Consider the following 24175-nt stretch of genomic DNA (forward strand, 5'->3'; position numbering starts at 1 on the left):
TGCAGAACCCGCCCTGAAACTGGACCAGGCTTTGTTAACATTTGATAACCAGCTGACAGAAGAAGTTCAAGTCTTCTACACATCAGATTACTGCTACCAGGTGAAGAATACTGTCTCTTTGTTTCATTTTGTCCATGTTTTCTCTTTCTTTTTCTTTTTTATCTAATCCTTATTTTTTACATTAATCTAGCTTCACCTTGGTAGCACACTGTATTGCATTTCACTCCACATAATATATCCTTGATCCTTAGATCCTGGTATGTTTAATCATCATGGCCCCATTAAATTTGTCTTGAGACCCCATGGTGCCACTGCTCTAACCTACACTCTCTGATTGTATTAAGTACAATAAGTCACTGTTTTACCTGTTTGTTTGTTTTTAACTTTAGTGTGTGTACCAGCACTTGGTCACCGTGAAACCCAACAGAAACAATGCATCTGTGGTTATCAGCACTAAATTCACCCTGAGTATGCGAGTGCAATCACAGACCAGGAACGCAACACTTTGCAGGTAACAAGTTTCTCTCTGAGTATCAATAACATCAAACCAGCTGTTAATTTCACCTCCAAGACACAGAGGCAATAATGCTGATTTGTTTCCTGTTTACTCGTATTAACCTGTAGGAGTTTATTGCTCTTGTTTCCAGACATAATATAGTGTGGTGGCATCCGATGATTGCATCAGCAGTCTGTGAGATTATTTACAGGGCTGGGGGAGTAATCCTGACCTGCTTTTCTGGACCTGAGTGATGCCCTCCTTTAAACTACCTCGCTGGGTATCGATCAAGAGCCATTTTGGGGTTAATAAGACCTGACATTCCAATATTGATGAAAAGGGCTAATTAAAGCTTAAAGCTGTATGTCATGTGGAAACCTCAGTGGGGATGTTAACTCGAGAAGACAGTTGCCATATTTATAAACAATCAGTACTGACAAGACACCGGGGCAGAATTTTCCATTTGGAGGTCACCTGTAAACATGTTGCCAAGATTCGGTTGCAACATGACAGGCCTCTGGTGTTCTCTTTTGCACTCTCAGAGGTCTGGTCTTGTGCTTGCTAGATCAATGCTGAGGTCTCTAACCAGACTGTGCAGCTATTGATTTCCTTTTCCCCTTTGAAAAAACACTCCAAGTGATAGCTAGTATGTCATCCCAACAGAGGATCAATATGAGCGTGTAATGCATGTTTTTTGGGGCCTGAAACTGGAGATGACGAGAGGACAGAGGGGTGCACTTTACGTTTGCAGACACTAGGTGGTGCTCCTGTGCTTCATAGGTGAGAAGGAAATGAGAAGATTCTTTTTTGGTTGCAGCCAGGTCAAGAGGAAAACGACAGAAGTGGATGAAAAAGAAAAAGTAATTTAGAGTATGCCTCTAATGAAATGTCATGCCAGAGTGGATGAAATGAAAGCAGCATGTAGTTTATGTGCTTTTAAGGGTAGAGTGTCTCAGTGTTTCCCTGTTTTGGATGCAGGTGGAGTCAGACATATGGAGAAGGTGGTCATTTCTCTGTTTGGATCCAGATGTCAGAGGCCCCCAGTGGTCCCAGCTGCACTCACACTGTGGCTAAAACACCAAACAATGCATACCTGCGTAAGTGCACAACACTGATGAAGAGTACAGGATGATGAAATTCAGTAATCAGTCGCATTGTTTTTTGAAGAACTTGCTTAGTGTAAACATGATTGCTCTGGGGAGACACGGTGACAGTAGAAGAACCTGCAGTGTCCACGATCAGGACAAACCTTTGATCCACTCTCTACTTAACTGAGTCAGCAAAGAGGAGAATCACTCGGCTTGTCCACATATACACAGCAGTGGTTCACATCCATCTCTTGGGACATGATGTGTATTGATCAGATAAGACGTGCTTTCTTGAAAAGGGATAAAAGAAAAGCCTTTCTGTTTTGTTTTGAAGGCCTGGCTTCACTCGTGGAGGATTGTGGGTAATACATTAGGGAGTGTGGAAGGATTAAGGCGTAATGGGATTTTGAAAGCGTCACTCTCCATAATGTACACTCTACTTAACAATATTGCAGATTATGTTGTAGATCAGACTTTTAAGGCCAAGTAGCCATTATCTAAGCAGATATATGGTCAGTGTGACTGCACCCCTCACAGTATGATGAGCTTCCATTAGCTCCACAGACCGGTGATTATACAAACTCCCCATAGGACTTGCTCAGCTTAAGTAATGGTCTGGTCAGCAGCTCAAGACAGGTTAGAGTTGCCCTGTTGGGGAATTTCAAAGTTTACTTCAGCGACTCAGATTGATCGGGAGTGGGGCTTCATGAGGTCATTTGTTTTGTGTGGTATTCTTCAAGGATATGTTACTGTGCAGCTGCTATCAGATCCACCCTTTAATCATGTTAGTACTGTATTCTGCATTGTACCACAAACCACAAGTTACCTGCTGAGGCCTTAATTCTTACAAACAAATCCACAATATTGACTGCGATTAAGTGTTTTTTCAACTTTAGCAACCATTATCGATGAACTGAACTTAATCCGGTTGTTTTGAAATGCCTCCATTAATTTTCTGTTTAATCTGACAATAACTAATAGAGCGAGCACGGCAGTTGCAGAGGTCTAGTGTTGTTACTCTTCATACGCTGAGAGCTTTATGGTGTTTTTATGAGTGGACGCCAGAGATGCCATGACTTTTCTAAAGCAATCAAGTGACCACTCTTTGTTCAGTGTGGATGTCATAGTGTGGACTCAGCTCAGGTTAAAATGGCTTCTTTTTGTTTGTTTTTCCACTAAAGACTAAACACTGCATGTACGGCCCCCTTATTTCCTGTGCTTTGACGCAAGAAGACCATACTGATATCTCCTGTGGCTGTGTATTATAGTTTTATAATCAGTAGCACAGCTGTAAAATGTGCCTGTGCTCATGGGTGAGCAGCAATGTAGCAAACTTGCATTTTAGTTTCCAGAAAAACAGGTAGAAATCAGATGAAGTGGTACATTTCTATCTACATTATGCAGGAACTTAATCCAATCATTATTCTTGAGTAGATTTCATTATTTATTTAGCAAATAACAGACAGCTGCAGTATTTATGCTGTCTCGTACTGTAAACCTCATCTTGACCCCAGTCTATGATGCCTCCAGCTCTTTTCCTCTGTCTTTGTTTTCTCGTCCTTGTCCCAGTGTAGACTTACATTTTCCTTTCCAGATGCCTGCAGGGTTAGATTACCCAGCGAGATTGAGATGACTTAATGGATCAACCAATAGTTTGTCTTTAGGTTCTTGTTCTTGTTTGTCACTTGAGGGATCCCCTTTGACACTGGTTGACTGACAGAGAGCCACAAGGGAGTCCAGAGGCGAGTAAAGCAGACAGTTTGGGCTGGTAATCAGACCTTTTATCCCCAGTCAGATTCTATTCTGATAGCCATGTACAGTATAAAGCTCCTGACATGGACCTTCTGACAGATAGTCTATGATGTATGGTGGTACAGTCTGATTACACGATATCCATTTGTAAACATTGCCTTTTCTTATTTTCCAGCTCTTCTGGTTGCAGCTCTTTTACTGGCCATAATCGCTCTCTTATTCGTTGTGGCACCCTACATCTACAGGTACCCATATGTTTTTCACATCATCCACAATGAAAATACCATCCTGCACTGATGACTCTACCAGCAGAACCAGGCAGCTCAAACTTATTGTCTCATTTACAGGAGGCGTTGTACATCGAAATTTATTAAAACCATTTGCTGCCAAGGCCCAAAGTACTCAGTGGATAATGTAAGTAAAATGCTGCATAATGTCTTAATAGAATGCAATAAGAAGACGCAGATGCATGAGTTGAGTCATTCAATTTATATCAATCATAAAACAAATCAAATGATTTTCATCAAATGGGTTCTTAAGCAGTAGTCAAAATCGAAACATTGTGTTATGAATATCATCATGCCTCTTCAAGATGCAGCATTAAAACCACAATTTTGTTCTTGAAAATGTGCAGATGAGAAAAAAGTATTGTAGCTTTGTTTGGTGTCTTTATTTCTGAAAGTTCCTGTTGCTGTTACACTAAATTAAAGGCTTCAGAAGAGCACAGTTAGGAAATAGATGCACCAATTACATTTCTTCGCTGCAGTACATGATTGACTTTATGCTTTTCTTCTGTAAGAAACAGTCAGCGTTGCCTTGATCCAACAGTTATATTGCATTATTTTCATTGGCCAACCACACAGCCAGAGATGCATACCAAAATTGCTCTGAGATTCCAGTCATCAAGCCATTTGGGAGACACTAATGGAATGATTGATACAAATGTTAGCAGAGCCAATTGTACAGCAGACTTACATAGAAGCGATAGAGCATTGCATCCGTCCAGTCATCTTGCTTGATGGCAAGAGCTGCTGTGTATTTTTGGTGAGCATGAATGGCTCCTCTTATTCTTCCAAGCAAGATGTCTCTGTCTTCCATATGCTGTCTGGATGGCATGCAGATCCATCATAACATATTAGTGTTGGTGTCTTCCTGCTCTGGCTCTTCAAACTGCTGCATGGAGGCCAGTGAGTCAGGATAATCCAACTGAGAGGGCAACAGGCCAGAGTTATCTCAATGCTGCCTTCACAGAGAGGAGGAAAAAAAGGCGCCACCGCACAGCACAGAGGATGACCCGGGACAGAGAAATGCCCAACATCATTTTAAAGAATTCTGACCCATGTGGCTATTTGGTTTTGTCAATATTTTTACATGTCAGAACAATTATCGTTACGTAAAGTATTAAAAAATTAACGACTATATGTTTTTTTTGTTGCAGTATATTATAATGTTGCTGTTTTATGTTTTTCTGAATGTGTCCTCTGTTTCAACCGCTCCACTTTTCATTTAAAGGTGAACTGCAGAAGGTACACTAAATAATGTGACCACTTCAAGAGGGAGAACTTTAATTATAATGTAATCATATAATGTAATTTAATCAATGCTACTGATTAGGAGGGTCACTTAATTCCATCTATCAGGACTAGTCAGCTATTAATAGAGGTCTAAGCAACATGAGGTAAATAAGAGGGCCATTAGACAAAAAAGTTAAATTATTTAAGCTGCATTAATCAATATTTTTATATTCAAGGAGTAAGGTGTAGGATTTAGTGAGATCTAGTGGTGTGGTTGCAACTGAATACTAATAATTGGCTGCAACATGCATATATTCAATTTTTTGGCATATTCTGTAAATAGATCCCCCTAAATCTTACACACACTGGATCAGATGTCTTTATGTTATGTGAAAGAAGTTAATCATAGAGACGAACCTACAGAGAAATATCACCTGACTCCAAACCTCCCTTCAGAGCATTTCAGTGTCTTTCAGCTTATTATTTTGAATTTACTCTTTTGGTTCAGTATTTGTGTTTTCATCAACAATTACAACCAAAGCAGGCAGCAGTTTTTGGCAAAAAAACAAAAAACAAATAATAAACCCGCTTCATGCTACCACCCAATACCAAAAAAGAGATAACGTTAGCAGCTGGCTAGTGATCACAGTGAAGCAAAATTTTCTTCAGAAGTTGTTGGAGACCAAAGCAGAACTAAAAGTAGAGTGAGTATGAGATTTACATCCACCAAGTGACTAGAAACGTGATTCCGAATAAATGATAATGTTGTGCCTGGTAGATATGTGAGTAAGCAAGGTTTTGCTAATATATTTGACACTTTATTAATGATATTGTATTTATACGTTGTTTTAATATGTCCTGAAGTGTCCTGTATCTCCTAACACACTCATGAGTCAACAAATGTTGCTTTGTCATGCAACCTTATTTGACCCACACTGGTTCTGGACATTATTTCGTCTACCCCCTTAATTGTTTCTCCAGGATGCAGCGAATGCTTGTGAAGCTGAGCCCAATACCGCTAAAGCTAAACCAAAACGTCTGCACTCACTGGACACTTTCCGAGGGTATGTATGCCATCAACAACCATCCTGTTTATCAGTCTATCACCACATGCAGCTAGTTCACATGCTAATTCTTTTTAGAGCCGTCAGAGGCATGATGAAGATCTACAGGCCCAGCATAATGAATAATTACAGGGGTCACAGTCTGGCCACATGCTCCCCCAAGCTTTTGTTATCAGGCGGTATAGCTTTGGGCATCATTTCTGATATCAGTGCGTCTCGGGTTTGGAACAGTGTGTTTCTGTTGGACAGGAGTGATGCATGTGATTGAATCTGGGCTCCCTGCTAGCCTTAATTGTGGCCTCAGGGTAGACACAAAGCACGCCTCTCTGGAAACAGGATGCTGGTGTGGCTTTGACCTCCCCCTTGCCAAATAATTGATGTAATAATACCATCAACATATCAGCACACATCCACACGGCCATAGATCTCCTGCCAAAATAGAGAGCGAGAGGAAATCCAGCAGCGCAGAGGCAACATCCAGCAGATGACTGGCATCTTCTCCATCTGTGGCTTCCTTTTGGATGAAAAGCCATCTGAAACCACTGTGCATATGGGCTGAATTCAACCTAGTTTTTTTTCATTTGGAGTCAAATTGGTTGAGTATATTTATGCCAGAATTTGCAAAGGTTCAAGGAAAGGGTACAGTTCCATTTCCCTCCAGTTACATTTCCCGCTGCAGTCCTGTTGAAGCTTATTATCTGAAATGTCACTCCAGGGTTGCAGATACTTGTGGAATATTGATGTCCAGATTGGTAATACTGGAAATTCTTATATCTGACAACGCATTTAATCAAACTGTGACTCAGGGCTCAAGATTAACGCTGCGTGTGCCTCCTCAGCCCTGTGACTTATGATCCATACTCCTGATAAGTAACAACTTTCTACAGAGAAACAGACACATCAGTCATCTGCCATAAATGCTGAGACATTTCTGAAGGCAAAAGCCTTTACTTCTGAGCCGAAAGGTTTTCCTGATCATTGCTCAGGCTTCACTGACATGATATACAGAGAACAGTAGGGTATGGTTGAATGTTAATTTTTCTAAAAGGATTTGGATTTTAATCTTGTGCCGCATTGCTAAAAGCCTGTCGTCGGTTTCCTTACTGTGGAAAATCGCACCGTCAGTAGTTAGTAGTGCTATACAACAGAGGGAACAACTATTACTGCAAAACAATGGATTGTCAGTTCCGTTTAACACCAGGTGGCTGACTCATTCTGAGCCTTATTTTGACTAAGCTCCAAGTTTTCATCCGATTCAGTTTCACAAATACTCAGAAGTTTCGCCACAAAGAAAGAACCTTGGCATTTCCACTCAAGTACCAATTTATTATGACTAGATTTGGTGTCCATCTACTTGATATGTCCAGCGCTGTAGGTAACTCAATACTCTTCAGTGATAGAGTGTAACTATCCATTTGCAACGGGGAAATGTACTAGGCTAACACTCTAATTGGTAATGCATGTACAGTGATTCGAATCAAAGAAGTCCATCAGTGTCTATCAGTGAGTCATAACCAGTTGTCACTGCTGCAAGAAAGACACGTCTATTTCTAATCTGTTAGCTATAAATCATGAATACTGATTCCAGACATGAATTAAATCTATTACTGAAGTGACAGATGTTCAGAGGAGGGCTTCATGGGGATATTTACAACTTCAACCTGATTAGGAACCAAGACACAAGTCTGTGGAGCCTCAACCTGGACATCATCTTGCATTAACTTTTGTGCAACATAAAACAAAATGATCTCAGTACACATCATATAAATTAAGCACTTACAGTTTCCCTTAATCATAATTAGCACCCTCTAGTTTCACATGTGTGTGGCATTTGTAATGCAATCTGCCTAAAACATAGCTCTTATTCACAGACACCCAGAGTGTTTTGATTAAAAAGTGGCCTAAAGACCTGATATTGCAGTGATTTTCACCAGGTCTCATCTGGCTAGCAATTTAACCTCTGTCTTTGTCACTATGGCGACTAATGGATATGTTCGTCAAAATTTAAATGATAGCCAGCATGCGTGAGAGAGAGAGAGAGAGAGAGAGAGAGAGAGAGAGAGAGAGAGAGTACATAGACACATGCAGCAGGGTTTACTCTGCTTTAATAGCCCTTTTGAGATGATAGTGGCCGATTAAAATCTTGTATCAGCAGGTTGGGGCTAAAAGAGCAGTAATGGCTTTGGTGCACCTCTTAATTGAATCTGGGCAGAAAAACAAGAGGAGGCAGAGGTAGATACAGTGCACCTTATCAGACAGTCTTGTTCTTAGAGGTTGTACTAATCTTGTTATGGCTCTTAAAGACCCCCTGATGATATTTTTTGTTTCTTTTTGATTAAATAACACATGAATCATAAGCATAAAATCAAGTGTTTAGGAAGCCGGAAGGACGGAATCTGCCTCCGAGAAAACCTCTGCAGCCACTTGACCATGCAGCCATTTACATTCCCCCGCAAGTTTGTGTTGTGTAATGGCCTCCCGCCCATTTTCTGACATGCAACGCAAACACCTTTTTCCCTCCAATGTCTGATTCAGTGAAGCACTCCATCACGTGTGCTGTGTTTCAGCAGCCTTGGCCAGTGCTAAAGTATAAAGTGTATCATATATTAGATGCAAAGTCTTTAGTCAGCACTCCTGCTTGAGGAGATCCAAAGGACAAGTGTTCATTTCCTGAGTGATTCATAATGCTTAGATTGCATTACCTTGCATTTGGAGTGTGACAGAATAAAAGGCCCTTACTCTGGTCTCTTTAACTTGAATTCAAAAGTTAATCTTGGATCAGATGTTTTAGTTAGATGTAAGAAAACAGATGTGGATGTTTGATTCTGTATTTCATTTGTTTTTAACAGCTTAAAAGCAGTTTACCATTTTCACTCATATATTTTCATTTCTCACTCCACTGCAAGAAGGTTAATCCAGTTATTCCTGATTTGGCATATATTATACCTATAGTGCTTACTCATTGTATTTTCCTTATAGGTTCGCCCTGACGGTGATGGTTTTTGTGAACTATGGTGGAGGAGGCTACTGGTTCTTTCAACATGCCCCATGGAATGGTTAAGTAAAGTATAAAACCTGAATAAAAAAAGAAATTCATCTTTATTTAACCAGGAAGCCTGTTGAAACTGAAATCTCTCTAGAGAGAGGTCTGACCATGACACCATACCAAGAGACTAAATCCAGCTCAAATAAGGCTGTTGGACTACATTGACTTTTAACATGATTTTAAATATCTCCAAAGGGTCTGGATTATTAAAATGTAGTATGCTCTGCAGAATATTCCACATCCAGTGAGGAAAGCAGAAGTAGGCTTTTTGTTCAGCTCAGTGCAAACCCTTGGAGCCTGGTAAGAAAGCCACCTGGCTGAACAAAGGTGAAGAATGCTGGAGGTCTGTGTAGTATTATAGTACTGTATAATACAACCTGCACCCTTTTGTTTCCCAACATGTCTGCTATTCAAGCAGATTTAACATCTGAAAGGGGCAGCAGCTCACAGTGGTCAATCTGTTTCACAAGAGGGGCAGATACTTCTCATGTCAATGTACGCTTTCTTTCACATTAAGCCCGATAGGAAATTAATGTGTGAACTTAAAGCAATTATTCAAAGGCAGCATTGTCCTCATCATGTCGCCAACGTTTTCTGACCTGTTGTCACTAATTATGATAAATGCCACCTCAGAGCAAACACAGGATGCCATTTCTCATAGGAGCCAAATTAAAGGCACGATCCATAGATTTTTATTGTTATTAACAACTAGGGAGGAGATGAGGTGGAGGAGGGTTGAGTGTTTAAATGGCAGCTGGGAGAGTATGGGAGGGGAGGGGCCAGTGAATGAGTGGCATTCGCCTGCTGCAGCAGCCATTGTTGAGGCTGCAAAGTGAGCAAGGTGTCTCTGACCTGGGGATAATTATAATGAAAGTTTTGAAGAAGAAAAAAAGTCCACATCACCTTTTAGAGGTGTTTCTAAATTGAAATTTTATAATAGGCTCTTTGCCACATCTACAAGGGTGTATTGATTTCAGAGGTGGTTTGATTTATCTTCTCTTTGCTGCAAGGCCGCTACTGTCACAGGAGTCTAGATATTTATTAATCACACCTTTCCGAAATTGAAAGTTAATGATGGAAGCAGCACTTTAAGGACATAACATTGTTCTTAATTCACCTTGTAGACCTTTTGGATTGCAGTGTTTAGAAAAGGGCAAGAACTGTGAACAGTATAATGGCATTAAATTCAAGTACCTGTGTGTCCATTGATATTCATTTATGCCTCTGGATTTGTTGCAGGTCTAACTGTGGCAGATCTTGTCATGCCATGGTAGGTTTGGTGAGGAGGACTGTCCAGCTCTTTTTTTTTGTATTTTTTAAAGTGCACAAATATGCCTTTTTTTGTAGATACACTGATATTTCTTTCAGGTTTGTGTTCCTTATCGGGGCTTCAGTGGTGTTGGCTTTCAAATCCATCCTGAGGAAAGGAGTTAGCCGCGGAGAGCTTCTGCGTAAAATCACCCGGAGAACAGTCGTCCAACTGATGCTCGGCTTCTGCTTCATCAACTACTCTCCAAGGGACGGACCACGTACGTGCAAAATATACAGTATAGCATGGAACCAACACATCATATGTGGATGTCCTTGTTTTACATTGGGGGAAATGATTAAAACGCACGCTCTGGCATGTCTAATAATATGTCCACATTACACATACTGAAGCAGGAGAACTGAAAAAAAGAGGTTTTTAGTGTTAATGCACCTGTTTATGTGGAAAATACTGCTCAGTTAAACAGTGTTGATGTTCTGTGTCGAACAGTAAAGACACAGATTCTGCAGCCAAGTATCTTCAAGGTCCTTTACATAATTGAAAGGAAATTAATAAGCAACAATTTTGATAAGTGATTCATTCTTTCAGTCATTTTTGGCAAAATATGACTTTACTTTATCAAATGTGATACATTGCTATTTTTTCTTGTATTACATTATAGTAAACTGACTTTTGACTGTTGCTTGAACAAAACAAGACTTCTGCTTAATCTTCTTAGGGGAACTGGGACTACATCTGTGCTAAGCTCTGCATAAAGACCCTGGATATGTGCACAAAAAGAAATAGTGTTTGCTTTTGTTGAAGGTATTGATTTGTTAATGTTGGCTTTGGTTTCAAGCATTTTAAACGGTTTTGAAGGACTAATTGATGAATCGATTATAAAAATAAATTATCATAATCGTATGAAAAGTTATATGAAAATTGTTAGTTGCAGCCCTAATGTCAACATCCAACTTGTACAAATGTTGACTATATCCAGGATTGTTACGGGAATTTTTGAAGAAAAATCCTTGAATAAGGAAGACTGGATTCAAATTATCAAAGTTTAAGTTGAATTTATTATTTTTGTACAAAAGGAGTGTTTAACAGTGCAATACACAAAAGGGGTTACAGAGAAAGCTTTAACTGTTGTTTAATACACAAAAGGGGTTACAGAGAAAGCTTTAACTGTTGTTTTTTGTAAAATTTTCTTAAAATGGACTGTCTTGGACACCTCCCCACTGATAATTTCCTTTTTTGGTTTTCTGCTCAGTAATGAACATTATGTTTCTTATCCAAAATGACACTTCTCAGGCCTGTTTCTCAAGTCCTTGTCTCTCCTGTCCTTGAACTACTGATTTATAATTATCTCTCCCTGCCATCCTCAGTAAAACACAGTCCAAAATAAGGGAAGTGCACGAGACATGCAAAAAACAGGAAACACACACATTATATGAGTTAAAACATCTGAACCCCAGTGTAATCCTAATTTTTATAACAAGGATATTTACGAAAGTCAGAAAAATGTGTTTGGACTCAGATTTGTGATAAAAGCTGTATCGGGGTTCAAAGATGAGAGGCAGGCTGAAAATCCCCATTTCATTGTCCACCTGGGGATGCACAGGGAGCCTTTCACACATTAGCCTTCCCCAGCGCTAATGGACTTTCCTGGGTGGATGTCTGTGTAACTGGGTTAACAAAAATATTGTTATTGTGTGTGCAGTCTCAAAATCTAGCACCAGGGGACGTTTAACAGGGGCAGATTGAGCAAAAACAACCACTGCGGTAATGGACAATTATAAACAGATAGTGTTACACCCTTCAGCCCCATGCAGCTGCTGCAGAGGCTGCTGCTGGAGCTGACTTTTACCATAAACTGCAGCTTTGCCCTCTGTCTCCAAGGACGTCCTCTACAGTTCAGTCCCAGGGTTTGATCTAATAAGAGAATGGAGTCATATCAGTTCAATATGTTGAAACATTTCAATGTCAGATGAGAGAGAAGACCTTTGACATCAACTATGAGTCATTTCAAATAAACGCTGCTGCGACTAGATGTCCAAATAATCCTCAAAGCAGTGTGAAAGACCTTAAAAACTCCAAGTTTGGTTATTTTATTTTCCTCACTTCAGTGAGAGACTTACGCTCTATTTTGTTGGTTAAGACAATTATAAAATATTTAGTTTGATGGATTCCATTAGATAAACTCAAAAATCCATTGTGGTGAAGTTAAAAACATGGCTGCTTTTCTTGGCTCCTCGAAGGTTGACATTTTTGACATAGAAAAATATTCTTTTGTTTAAGGTGACATTGTGTTTTCAAGATTTTATTGCTGACTGTTTGACAGGGTTTATTATTTTTTGGATTGTGACAAGTTACAAGAAAAGATAAGTGACATGAAGATGAGGTCAGAAAGTCAGATTCACACTCTCGCTTTTGAATAGCTTTTAAAGGATGGTCAAATAAAAAAGAAAAAACTCTCCTTTTGAAAAGTTCCTGGCTCCGCTATTTGCTCTACTTTCTGATGGCTTTATTCAGCTCTGCTCACTTCCACCATAGGATCATTATTTTATTCAATCTACTGCTGAAAGTGCTCAGAGATGGGAAGCAGACAGCAGAGCTTTCACTTCTTAAATGTTATTGAACGTCAAAAGGGGGTTTCAATTTCACACAAAAAACCTACAGAAAGTGAAGCAAGAGATGTTTTCAGCAGTTCACCTTCAAACTGTGACTTTCAGGGTGATTTCTATTTAAGTGACAATTTTGTGGGGGACAGATCGTGTAAATGATCTTAGTTGGGGGGTGTAACCTGCAGATTTCACAAATGTGTCATAAGTAAGAACTTCCTTTTTTCCTGTGAAAGGAGAGATTTCCTCCTTGATTTGATTTGTCCCGATCAATGATTGGGATTAGACTGTTTTTTACTGCACTTTGTGCTGCAAAGAGGTTTTCAATTAACTAATGTGTAGATTACCATCAATCTCTCAACCACAAGCCAATCCTGTCCCCCCAATTTGTCGAGACTGAGAGATAACTGGGAATCTTTAATTAGCTTCCCACATTCTTGACAGGTCCATATCCTGTAGGCTGACACCATTTCCCAGTGTGTCGTGCTGTCCATCATCGTCCTTCAGGAAGTAGCAGTAGTAGTGGAATGATTGAGAGGATGTTCTCATGTTCGATTTTTATCAGTTTCCTGATTTATAATTTGCTCAAATCAGCAGGAATACCTTTACACCACTGAGTTATATCTGTACTTGTAGCTGAGTTCATGTATTAATCATGGGCTCATGTGAGTGTGTTGTTGATTGTGTTTCAGTGTCCTGGTCCTGGCTGAGGATCCCTGGAGTGCTACAGCGTCTTGGCTTCACCTACTTTGTTCTGTCTCTCTTGCAGACTTTCTGGGGCCAGAAAGAAATCCCACTGAGAGCGGTGAGCAGCTCTGTCAAGTTCAGTTTAGTCTGTCGTTAACACAGTTCAACGTAAAGAACACATTTATAAACAGCTCTCTTAGTGCTGGAACTGACCAAACATGCACCAAAATAAAAAGTTAAAAATGTCAAAAAGATAAACAGTTTTGTTTTGTGTCCTATGTGATGCAGCATCACTGGTGGAACCCTGTCCAGGATGTGGTCCTTTATTGGCCACAGTGGCTGATTATCATCCTCCTAGAGACTTTGTGGCTCTGCATCACATTTCTCATGCCTGTACCCAACTGCCCCACGTAAGCACGAGCAAAGTCTACTCATTAATCCGCTGTGCACATATGCTAAAAGTGTGAATTTCACCATCACCTCTCCATGCTGAGATAATCTCCAGTTGGGGCTGTTGCGCTGCAGCAGAGGTGTTAGTGTGCGCCTTGTGTTGCTGGTGTTATGATTTATGGGCCTGTGGTGGATGCTTCAGAGGGCATAATTAGCCAATCTCAGTCTGTCATGTGCAATAAGAGGTGTGCAGGCAGAGGATCCATCTTCCTCGCTCTGAGTCTCCTGCTCTGTGCTGCTTTTGTGGGGGTTTTTCCCCCTTTTCTGTGACCCTGCATGGCATCAGTGTTAGAATACAGTGAGTTCAAATTGTAGCGCTTTTTCCCACAGCTCTTGTGGGGTTTTTTTCCCCAACATATGATTGTTTTCTATTTTTATGTAGACTGTGAGATGATGTGTGGTGAACATAAGTCTCATACAAAGCATAAAAACAGGAGGTGAGCTTTGCCATCAGTTAGAAAAACCTTCATGAGAAGCTTCCTTTGATTAAATCTGTCTCATGTTCCTGAAATTCACTTCTACAGCCTTTAATCCTTAATTGTGTTGTTACTTTTTAAATGCTATGAAAGGTCTTATTCTTTTAATACTGATTATTCTATACTGTTTATTATCAGAGGGTATTTGGGAGCTGGTGGAATCGGTGATAACGGTCTTTACCCAAACTGCACTGGAGGCGCAGCAGGGTACGTCGACAGATGGATGTTTGGTGATAACATGTATCGATACCCCACATGCAAAGTAAGATCTTTTTCACACACTGGTCATTAGAGTCACACACCATTAAAACAACTTTACTCATCCATGTTGCTTTTTCCAGGAAATGTATCACACCACACAACCTTTTGACCCAGAGGGGCTTCTGGGTACAATCAACTCCATTGTCATGGGATTCTTGGGGATGCAGGTAAGATGGATCACATATTTCTCCTGCAAGAGAAAGTGCTGCAGGAGTATTGCTAATAAAAGTATCCATATTATTTTATTATTTAGTTCCCAATTTCCTATTGCTTGTAAAATTAGTAATGTTTCATGATACTGTACTTTGCAAAAATATGTAGTTTGGCTTAGTTAAAATTATATTTATTGAATAATTATGAAAGCTAATTAAATGTTCAAGTCACCCTTAAATTGCTTTGTAATTGCTTTTATTTTTGATGCTCAGGGAATGAATGTCAAAGGACCAGTGTGTAGGATTTTGTGGCAATCCTGTGATGTAGTTATAGATAGCAACCCCTTTGTTTCATGAGAAACCATGCTGGCCACAAAATCTGCAAAAAAACAAACAAACAAAAAAAAACCCATAAAAAATCCCTATCTAGAGCTAGTGTTTAGTTTGTCCTTTCTGGGCTACTGTACCACTGTAGAAACATGGCAATCATCATGAAAGAGCACCAGCTGCCTCTGTAGATATAAAAGACTCCTTCTAAGGTAACAAAAACATAACTGCTCTTATTTTCAGGTTATTATACACTAATGAAAACATAGTTATCCATATTATCTTTCAATTTTGACATATTCTGTGAATAGAGCCCTCTAAGTCTAAAAATGTTTTCATGGGGAATAAATATTAAGTACAAAGTAAAAACCTTTTGGAAAATGAATGTGTTTCATAAATGTCTTTATTTTAATACGGCAAACAATATTCTATTCACTGCTATTGTTCTTTAATGGTGACAGAAATCTGACATTTCAAATCTAGGCATTTTTAAAATGTCATGCTAGACACCACTAGAATATAAATACTGGCACCTGATTGGCTGAGAGCAGCAGCTTCTTTTATTCAGATTAATTCAAACTTGCTCTGTGAAGACTTACTGATCAAAAAAAAAAAAACCCAGCAGATTCAACACTCTAAAATAACTGTTACTCATTAACATATATACGTGTTATTAAACAGGAAGATTTAAATTTTTCAATACCAGAGGTTCTACTGAGAGGATCAGTGATGACCAATACTAACTGCTAATAAAAATATATAGCTAGATTACAGCTAATGAAGATTATGGGAAAGACTTTTCCCGCCTCATTGTAAGTGCACAGCTGCCCTTCTTTATTGACGAAATGTTGTCAGAAAGTGAGGACAGAGCTTTTGGATCTTTAAAACTCTGTCTGATGGCGACAGTGTCACTTATAACCATTTGTGTTGTGGGAAGTTGCCATCCAAAAGCAGCCACATTGCTCAATTCCCAGTGGGCGGTTAGCACTGAGCCCTTCAGTCAGCGAGTCTTAGACGACACGCCAGGTGTCTGCTGCCCTCCTCTGTGTTCGCCCATGCTAATGTCCTCAGCTGAAACATATTCTTCATCACCAAATTAATCAGAGGGTGCAGATGACGTACGTCCCACATCTGGCTCAACAGGATAGGAGAAATGTGACCGCCACGTCAGGGACACAGCATTGACACCCACATCCCAGGCCTATTTAGTTACCCAAGGGCAACACATAGACACATTGGTTGTTGGTGTTTACATGGTATTTCTCATTAAATATATGATTGAGTTGTGGTGACTGTGCTTATCTCTGCCTCCTTCTCCGCAGGCTGGGAGAATTATCATTTTCTACAAGGGGGCGAACCTCCACATCCTCTGTCGATTCCTAGTGTGGGCCATCATTCTGGTACGTCACATGACGTGGAGCTTTTAAACACAGCTTGTAAAGTAAATGAAGACAAAAGTCAATTGATAATTTAAAACCAAGACAACAAATTACTTAAAACGTCTTCCTGCTTCAATGACTCACACAGAGCTGAGCACTTTTATGTTCTTGCTGTTGTACTTCGCCTTGTAGGTAAACTCTGCAATGTGTTTTCCAGTCACTGTGGTATTAGTCACTGCCTGCCGAAGCCATTCATTAGCAGGACTTAGTGGAGAACGTGTGTGATTTGAGTACAATTAAACAACATCCATGTGTGACTGTGTTTCCGGGCAGACATGGGTATCTGGCGCCTCAGGGGGATACACACTGTCTCTCACTGCCTGTCTGTCTGTCTGTGGTTTTATATGAGAAGACTTGTGCATATATACAGGTTACTGTAATCAGTAGCATCTGATGAGGAAAATAATTATTATTTAAGTCCCAACATACATTTACAGACCAATTATATGACAGAATATCTAGAAATAGATTGTCCAGCATAAATATAAATATATATACATGTATCTTCATAATTCTGCTCAGATAGTATTTGAGGTTATATTTGTTTATATTTATTTTCTGTTCATTCTGGGTGGTCTCAAAACATAAAAAGAGGCAAGCTGGCCTCTATTTCATTCAGAGTGTGTCCCACAGGGAGAGGCATAGTGTTATACGAGATGGCCCTTTTTGCATTTCTAAACCTGTGACATGAGGCCGTTAGTCTGCACTAATGAGATTTACATGTAGAAAGGCCAGGCGATGCTGAACTGTGCTTGGCCACTGTTTTCATGTACGTACAGTGCAGATGCAGAGAAGTAGCCCGTTTGCAAAACAGGGTTAATGAGAGTTTGCGTGCTGTGGAGGCAGACATCCTGAACTGGCAGTCCTTTGACCTGGAGTGATGATGGAGCTGTAGGAGCTGGCTGCATCGCTCAGTCTTTGAAATCAAACTGTGCTGGATGAAAAGAAGGGGCCAGGGGACAGACAGATCCCATTAGTTTAAAGTTTTGTAGTCGTTTGTATGTGCTGTGCTTTTTTTCTCTAGTCCCTTCACTGTTTACTAATGTGATTAAACCACAATGAAGGTTGTTTAAATTATGGAAACAACTTAACTTATCTTATCAGTACGACATCTGTCACATAGGTTTCTTGCATCAAGTCAAGTTTATTTGTGTAGCCCAATCACAGGTTGGTGTAGTCTAAGTGTTCAGGCTAATATCACAATGGAGCCCAAGCTTCTGAGAAGACTGTTAACATGCTGATGTTTAGCAGGTATAATGTTTATTATGTCTATAATTGTAGTTTAGTGCTTGCTAATTAGTACTAAATTCACAGTATTTGTTATTATTTGTACAGTAAATGTCATATAGCAGTTATTTGGTTATAAACCAACGATGATGATGGTGTTAGATTAAAAGTCAGGGGATTGTCAAAGTGGTTACAATTCATCCTGAAGGGGGCATGAATGTCTGTTTTAACTTTTGTATCAATCAATCCAATGGTTGTCAACACTTTTCACTACTAGAGGAAGTAAGGGGATGTAGTTGTTAAGATATTTCAGTCTGGACGAAAGTGGTGGTCAGACAGGTGGATAGTGCTTGGATCATTAGCATGGCAAAAATTGGCAATTACAAAAAAAAAAAAAAGTTTGTTGAAATACACAAAATAACAACAGTATTATGACCCAATAGGACTGTAACTCCAATATTAACATAGTAACTCCAATATAAGAGGTCTAAGGAATGCATATTTTGTTTTGTTAATCAGGAAAAATGTGAGAATCAATTGAAATTCTGTTGTGAGAATTAGAGATCGTTAACCTCAATTCCTAAATGACAAATCTCCCCATTATGTCTCCTGGTGTTGAATCTTATTAACTATCACTGTGGAGCAAGCAACTGGAGGGAAGTGAAATAAATTAGATCCATTTGGCTTCTCCCAGAGGCACAGAGTGATAAAGTAACACATGACGAAATAAATAAACATTAGGCTGTTTTTCCATTGTACTGTATCTCATCGTTCCCAGGCTGATGCTACATAGATGATGTGGGTGCTACTTAAGATTATGACATTGTGATGTTAGAGATGTCATAGTCAGGAACATAAAGTGTTTAGTGTTGAATCAATACAAGGACTTAAAATCCTGGTTAACTGAAATAGAGTTTATATATCTCACATTGCAATGGTTGACAGAGGAGAGCTAGCCCTTTTTATTGATTCAGGGAACAGACAGACCACGTGTAAAGTATGAATACGGCAAACAATCATCCCACATACTCTGCTGATGTATGTTTGCTTTGGTTTCTTCTTTAATCTTGTTGCTGAATCTATTTTTAGTCCCACAAAGTGTTTTCACCGACAAAGAAAGCAAAATTAGTTTTAGTGATCGGTCTGCTCTTGATATTGACTTTTTTTAAATACGATTTCACCTCAGAGGGGAGGCAGGAAGCAGAGCCAAACTGCTTCTTGTTTCAGACATGTGCTCTTGACATTAGGAGGTCTCCTCAGTGGAGGAGGGAGCTCATTTCTGCACGCACCCAACCACAGGATTGATACTATGCACAGGAGATTTACAAAGAACCAGAAATGTGTTGATACAGTAAAGAACAAGATTTTACACTACAGTTCACTGTACTGTGATTTCTGTGGTGGATTGATATTCAGAGGCGGCCATGCATCTTCTTTCTAACAAACAACAGCCCCTGTTAATTAAAGTCCAACGATCAGGCTCCAGAAGTGAGAAATTGAAATTGAGCGATTGCCCCACATACCAGCCCCATCCCACATCCTGCTGCCTGGATAGCCTGGAGGCTCAATCCAGCCCCGGCTAGGCTATTTCCACACCATCGATTCTGTCATCTATACACATGATGGATATCCACCTAACAAGCATGTTTGGATTCTGAACCACTGCCCTGGGTTTCTCTGTGGAGCACAAAATGTTTCCTCAAGTATCTCAATCACATGTAAAGGTAAACAGATGAGAGAATAAAAGCTTTTATTGACGTAGAGTTCATCAGATCATAGACATTTCCTCTGTATTATGGTTATTAAGGCTGTGGAGTCAACTTGACTGTGTAGGTGGCTCTCTCTGAAGAGCACAACATCCAAGCTCGGATGGTCAAACTGGAGTTCGACATTGTGTGTGTGACTTGATGGACCTTGTTCATCTGACTCCCAGATAATCGTTTAATCTGCCGGACTCGCTTGATTCTGTTGCCTCACGTTTTAGCTGCCCAATACAGCTTGCTTTATCGCCCTCCATCGATTTGAAATCTGTTTCATTTCCACCCTCAGGGAATCTCTGCAGCCATCCTTTCTAAGTGCACACGAGACGGAGGATTTATACCTGTCAATAAAAACCTTTGGTAAGTGCTTCCTGACCCTCTAAATCCAGCCACTTTTCCTCACAAAAGAAAGGATGGGTTTCCAACAGGCACAAATCAAGGCTGCTAAAACACGCGTTTACTTACCTCTAATGACAGCTACGACTGTAAATAATCACCCAGGCCTTCAGGAGTGTGAGGTGGCACGGTTATACATCCTCCCAACATGATCATTCTTCCTTATGGCCAACAAAATAAAGGGTGTTTTATCCTCCCTACCCCAGGAGCACTCACTACACATTTTACCAGCTCTGTGTGATGGAATGGGATCAGGCTCTGGGAAAAGCATCTATATAACCACAGAGTAGTCTAACCGCTCTGAAAATATCATGTGCCTTTTTGGAAAAACAAGACATGGCATCTTGATAAATGTTTGCAATGATTTTGCATGAAATACAGCACAATTACTACCTCAGACACAGATTACTTTACGACCTGTGCATTTGTTCCACTCCCACATTCCCCTTAATATGATGTGAATCATTTTAATGTTGCAGCAGGAAGAATACCATTTCATCTGTGATGTGTAAGCAAATTCTTCATGATGTTCCACAGGGGCCCCCACTAACGCTGTGCTCATCCCTCGCCATTACCTGCCTGGCTTTTATAGGCAGTTCATCATGCACAGGTTATTGAGCTCTTGAGTACAAGTCCCTGCCTGGATGTCTAGAAGTAATTAACTCCCAGCCAAGAGTCCTTTTTGGCCCCCACTTCAGCTGAGATAAAAAATAAAAAAGCCCACTGCTAGGAGGCTTCGGGAGGCAGCCATTTTACATCAGATGATATTACATCAAACATTCTTGCACTTAGGAGCAGACAGGGACATGACTGGCTGGCACGGCTCCATGGGGCACGTGCCAAGGATCCACTGCTGATGCTTTAGACCAATTCAGCAAACTGTCCTGCAGTTTGTTGGATTGGCTCGAGACCCCTGGGTGTTATTTATCTGCAGAACAAGATTGATACCCTGTGTTTTTACACCCTTGTTCACACCACACTACTAACATTTTAGTGATTCCCAAATACTGCTGTTGTGAAGTATGGCTGATGATCTGTTTCTCCAGGTCGCTGTCCTATGTGATGTGTATGGGCTGTTTCTCCTTCCTGCTGCTGGGAGGCATGTACTTTATCACTGATGTGAAGGGCTGGTGGGCTGGACAGCCCTTCATATACCCAGGTACTGTTTACTCACGATTCAAATAGCTCAGTGTGCTTTAGTGGTGTATATACTTTGGTTATAATAAAAACCTGATTGGCACACTTTAAACACATTAAACCTGTCAATCATTGTGTTTAATTTCTTAAAGTGGCAATAATTAACATTTTATATTAACATTTTAATGAACCCACAAAGAATTATCGCTCTACACTGCAGCTCTAATCAGCTCTATTAAGCATTTTATTGTCTTTCAGCTCATTGATTTGGTTTTCCAGGGTGAAACATTACTGTTTTGGTTAAGTCTCACCCCTCTCATAAATGTTATTTCCATATATCTACTGTGTGCTACCTTCCCAGCCGACCTAGTTAGCATTTAGCTGTTGAACGTAGTGGAGCATTTAGCAGCTAAAGAGCCAGATATTTACCTCAGGAGTCAGCAGAGAGCAAAACAGAAGACAGAGAGAGAGACACTATTGAGCCTGCATTCGCATGCGCCGTATCTTCTGGATGTGTCTTCACTTTAAAGATGATAAAAATATCAGTGTAATCTCTTATTCTCAAAATTGCAGCCGTCTTGACAATGTCTTAAGATAACTTTGCACTCACTACCTCCACTGAAGTATTTTAGGAAACATGCCAACTGCAGTTTCACATCATAATTCATTTTAAAATACTTGCCAGAGTCCAACTTAAGAAAAATACAGTAATAAACCCTGACAGATTATCTGTTGTAGCTAACAGGGATCTACTTCCATGGCAACTTACTAACTTACTAACCAAGCTGACTGCTTATTCATCTTCTGTAATAACAAACTTTTAGTATCCATGATTTTATATACTGTAAGATTAAGCTGCATGGGTTCATGTTACAAAACTGTAAAAGCATGTGTTTGTTTTGTAGGGTGAGTGAGCGCAAACTAGCATGGCTAACTCTATTTTCCTTTTAAACAGCCCTGTTCAATAATGACTTCTGTTTGTCTCTTTTTCTTTCCCATTCAGGGATGAACTCCATCTTTGTATATGTTGGCCACTCTCTACTGGGTTTCTACTTTCCGTTCAGTTGGGAAATGCGCTTCCAGGAGAGCCACTGGGAGTGGCTCTTCCAGAGTCTGTGGGGGACAGCTCTGTGGGTGCTCATTGCTTACATGCTGTACAGGAAAAACTTCTTCCTCAAAATATAAACCAGCATGATCATCTGTCATCTTTTTTATTCTGTAGATTATCTTATTTTTCAGTTATAAACAAACATTATTCATGCTCAGGTATATAAATTATTATAACATCTGTGGGAGATTTAAAAAAAATCTGTCCGACTGTTCTTGGCGTATCAGTTTAGTTTACTTTTCAGTGATGGACAACCAACCCACGTACATCTGAATGAATTGTACTAATGCTGATATCCAAGCCATCTGAAAAATCAAGCAGCTCAGAGGAATAAACTTTTAATCCTACACAAGCAGCAGCACAGGGGGAAAATGTTCCTACTCTAAAAGAAGACGTCTGATCTGCTGTCAGTGTGGGCAGCTGAGGATTTATTTGATGCCACTTGTTTTGTGCACTGAATAGACTGATTAAATCAAATATACTGAGGTGGTACTTAACAAATTAGGCCGAGTGATTCCACTACACACCAGGCCAGCCATTATGAGTCTGTTGCCATGGCCACTCCTTCTCTTTCTGTGTGTGTGTGCATGTGTGTGTGTGTGTGTGTACCATCTGCTGTCCGAGTGACAGTACTTTAATAGGGGTCAAGATGCACAGCTCACAAAGAAGTGTCATTAATGGGACAGACACCTCTTGCACTCATTGTATTAGAAAATCAAGGAAATTACACAAATCCAATTTATCAGACGAGCACCCTCAAGGAGCCTGAGCCCTTTTACACGCGTTACATTTTACATAGTTAATGAACAAAGCTTACCTACTGAAACAGGTTTATTTTTTTTACATGATTATAATATTTCCACATGGTTGACAATCAGGTTGAGTGATCTATAGATATTTCTTTGCAGAACATATACATGACAGTGTTGAGCACACTCACACATCAGGTCAGGTGGTGTGTCGATCATGAAATGACCATCTAGTTAATGAAATGAAACAACACTGTGGTCTTCTTCCAGAGTGAAATCAGATTACACATTCCTCAGTAGGCGTAATAACATTTTGTAATATGGTGTAGTGGTTTTGGTTAATTGTCTTACGAACAGAAGTTGTTGTTCAAATCCCTGCAGGTGCATCCTGCCTTCTTGAACAGGACTCAAGTCCATAATTGCTTTCATAAACTTCTGTGCCAGCAATGGAAACACAGAGCTGCATCTTCATGAGATGAAAATGAAATCAATACAGCCTCACCGCGGAGGTCTAAAGATATCTTTGTATGTTTTCATGCAATGATGAAGCTTTTATTTAAATACAAACATTTAGCTGACTCACTCTGACTTACAGTAACTGCAGCGTGATGAGTTCAAAATCCATTAAACGCCACAAGCAGTTGTTAATAAAGATCAAGACGGTAGAAATGACAATGTTCAGACGGTGGAAGTGATGAATATTCTGCTTATATTTCAGATTGAATTTCTGCTGAACCCACTATATACTGCTCTAAACTTGCTGTCACTCTACCATGGTCTAAAAAAGCCCATAAGATACAGTTGTGGTTCTACATACCATGACTACACCACCACATTTCCTCGTCTCTATTGATTCTCATTGAGAATATATGTCTCAGGATACCTATAGTCTGTCATATAGAAACTTTATCCCACATCTTCTCAAGCAGACCGCTCAGCTTCTCATATCACATAATGATCCCCACACTCTCCCTTGATACAGCATTTATTCTCCTATACGGTGTAAGGGAACATTTGAGTACAGTATCCATAGAAGTGCAACATGATATCTTGAAGGGGACAGACCCTTTCTTGGACATTTCTAAGCAATAACTTGATTTTAAATAAGGTACAGGGCTAAACTGGTGTGTTCCTGAAACTGCCAAGAATTATATAGATATATACATGAGTATT

General features: G+C 39.9%; 1 protein-coding gene across 1 annotated transcript; it reads left to right on the forward strand.

Annotated features, from left to right (window-relative positions):
* The first annotated feature begins 3396 nt into the window (after positions 1-3396).
* Positions 3397-22330, forward strand: si:dkey-192p21.6 (heparan-alpha-glucosaminide N-acetyltransferase). Its single transcript, XM_027275999.1, has 15 exons — positions 3397-3403; positions 3512-3581; positions 3684-3750; positions 5832-5914; positions 8894-8970; positions 10200-10230; positions 10329-10489; positions 13526-13638; positions 13809-13930; positions 14585-14708; positions 14788-14874; positions 16509-16586; positions 19902-19972; positions 21055-21167; positions 22149-22330. The coding sequence occupies exons 1-15, from the start codon at positions 3397-3399 to the stop codon at positions 22328-22330; spliced, it is 1386 nt and encodes a 461-aa protein (XP_027131800.1).
* Positions 22331-24175: the final 1845 nt, after the last annotated feature.

This window comes from Larimichthys crocea, unplaced genomic scaffold, assembly GCF_000972845.2.
Source record: "Larimichthys crocea isolate SSNF unplaced genomic scaffold, L_crocea_2.0 scaffold271, whole genome shotgun sequence".
Lineage (NCBI taxonomy): Eukaryota > Metazoa > Chordata > Actinopteri > Sciaenidae > Larimichthys > Larimichthys crocea.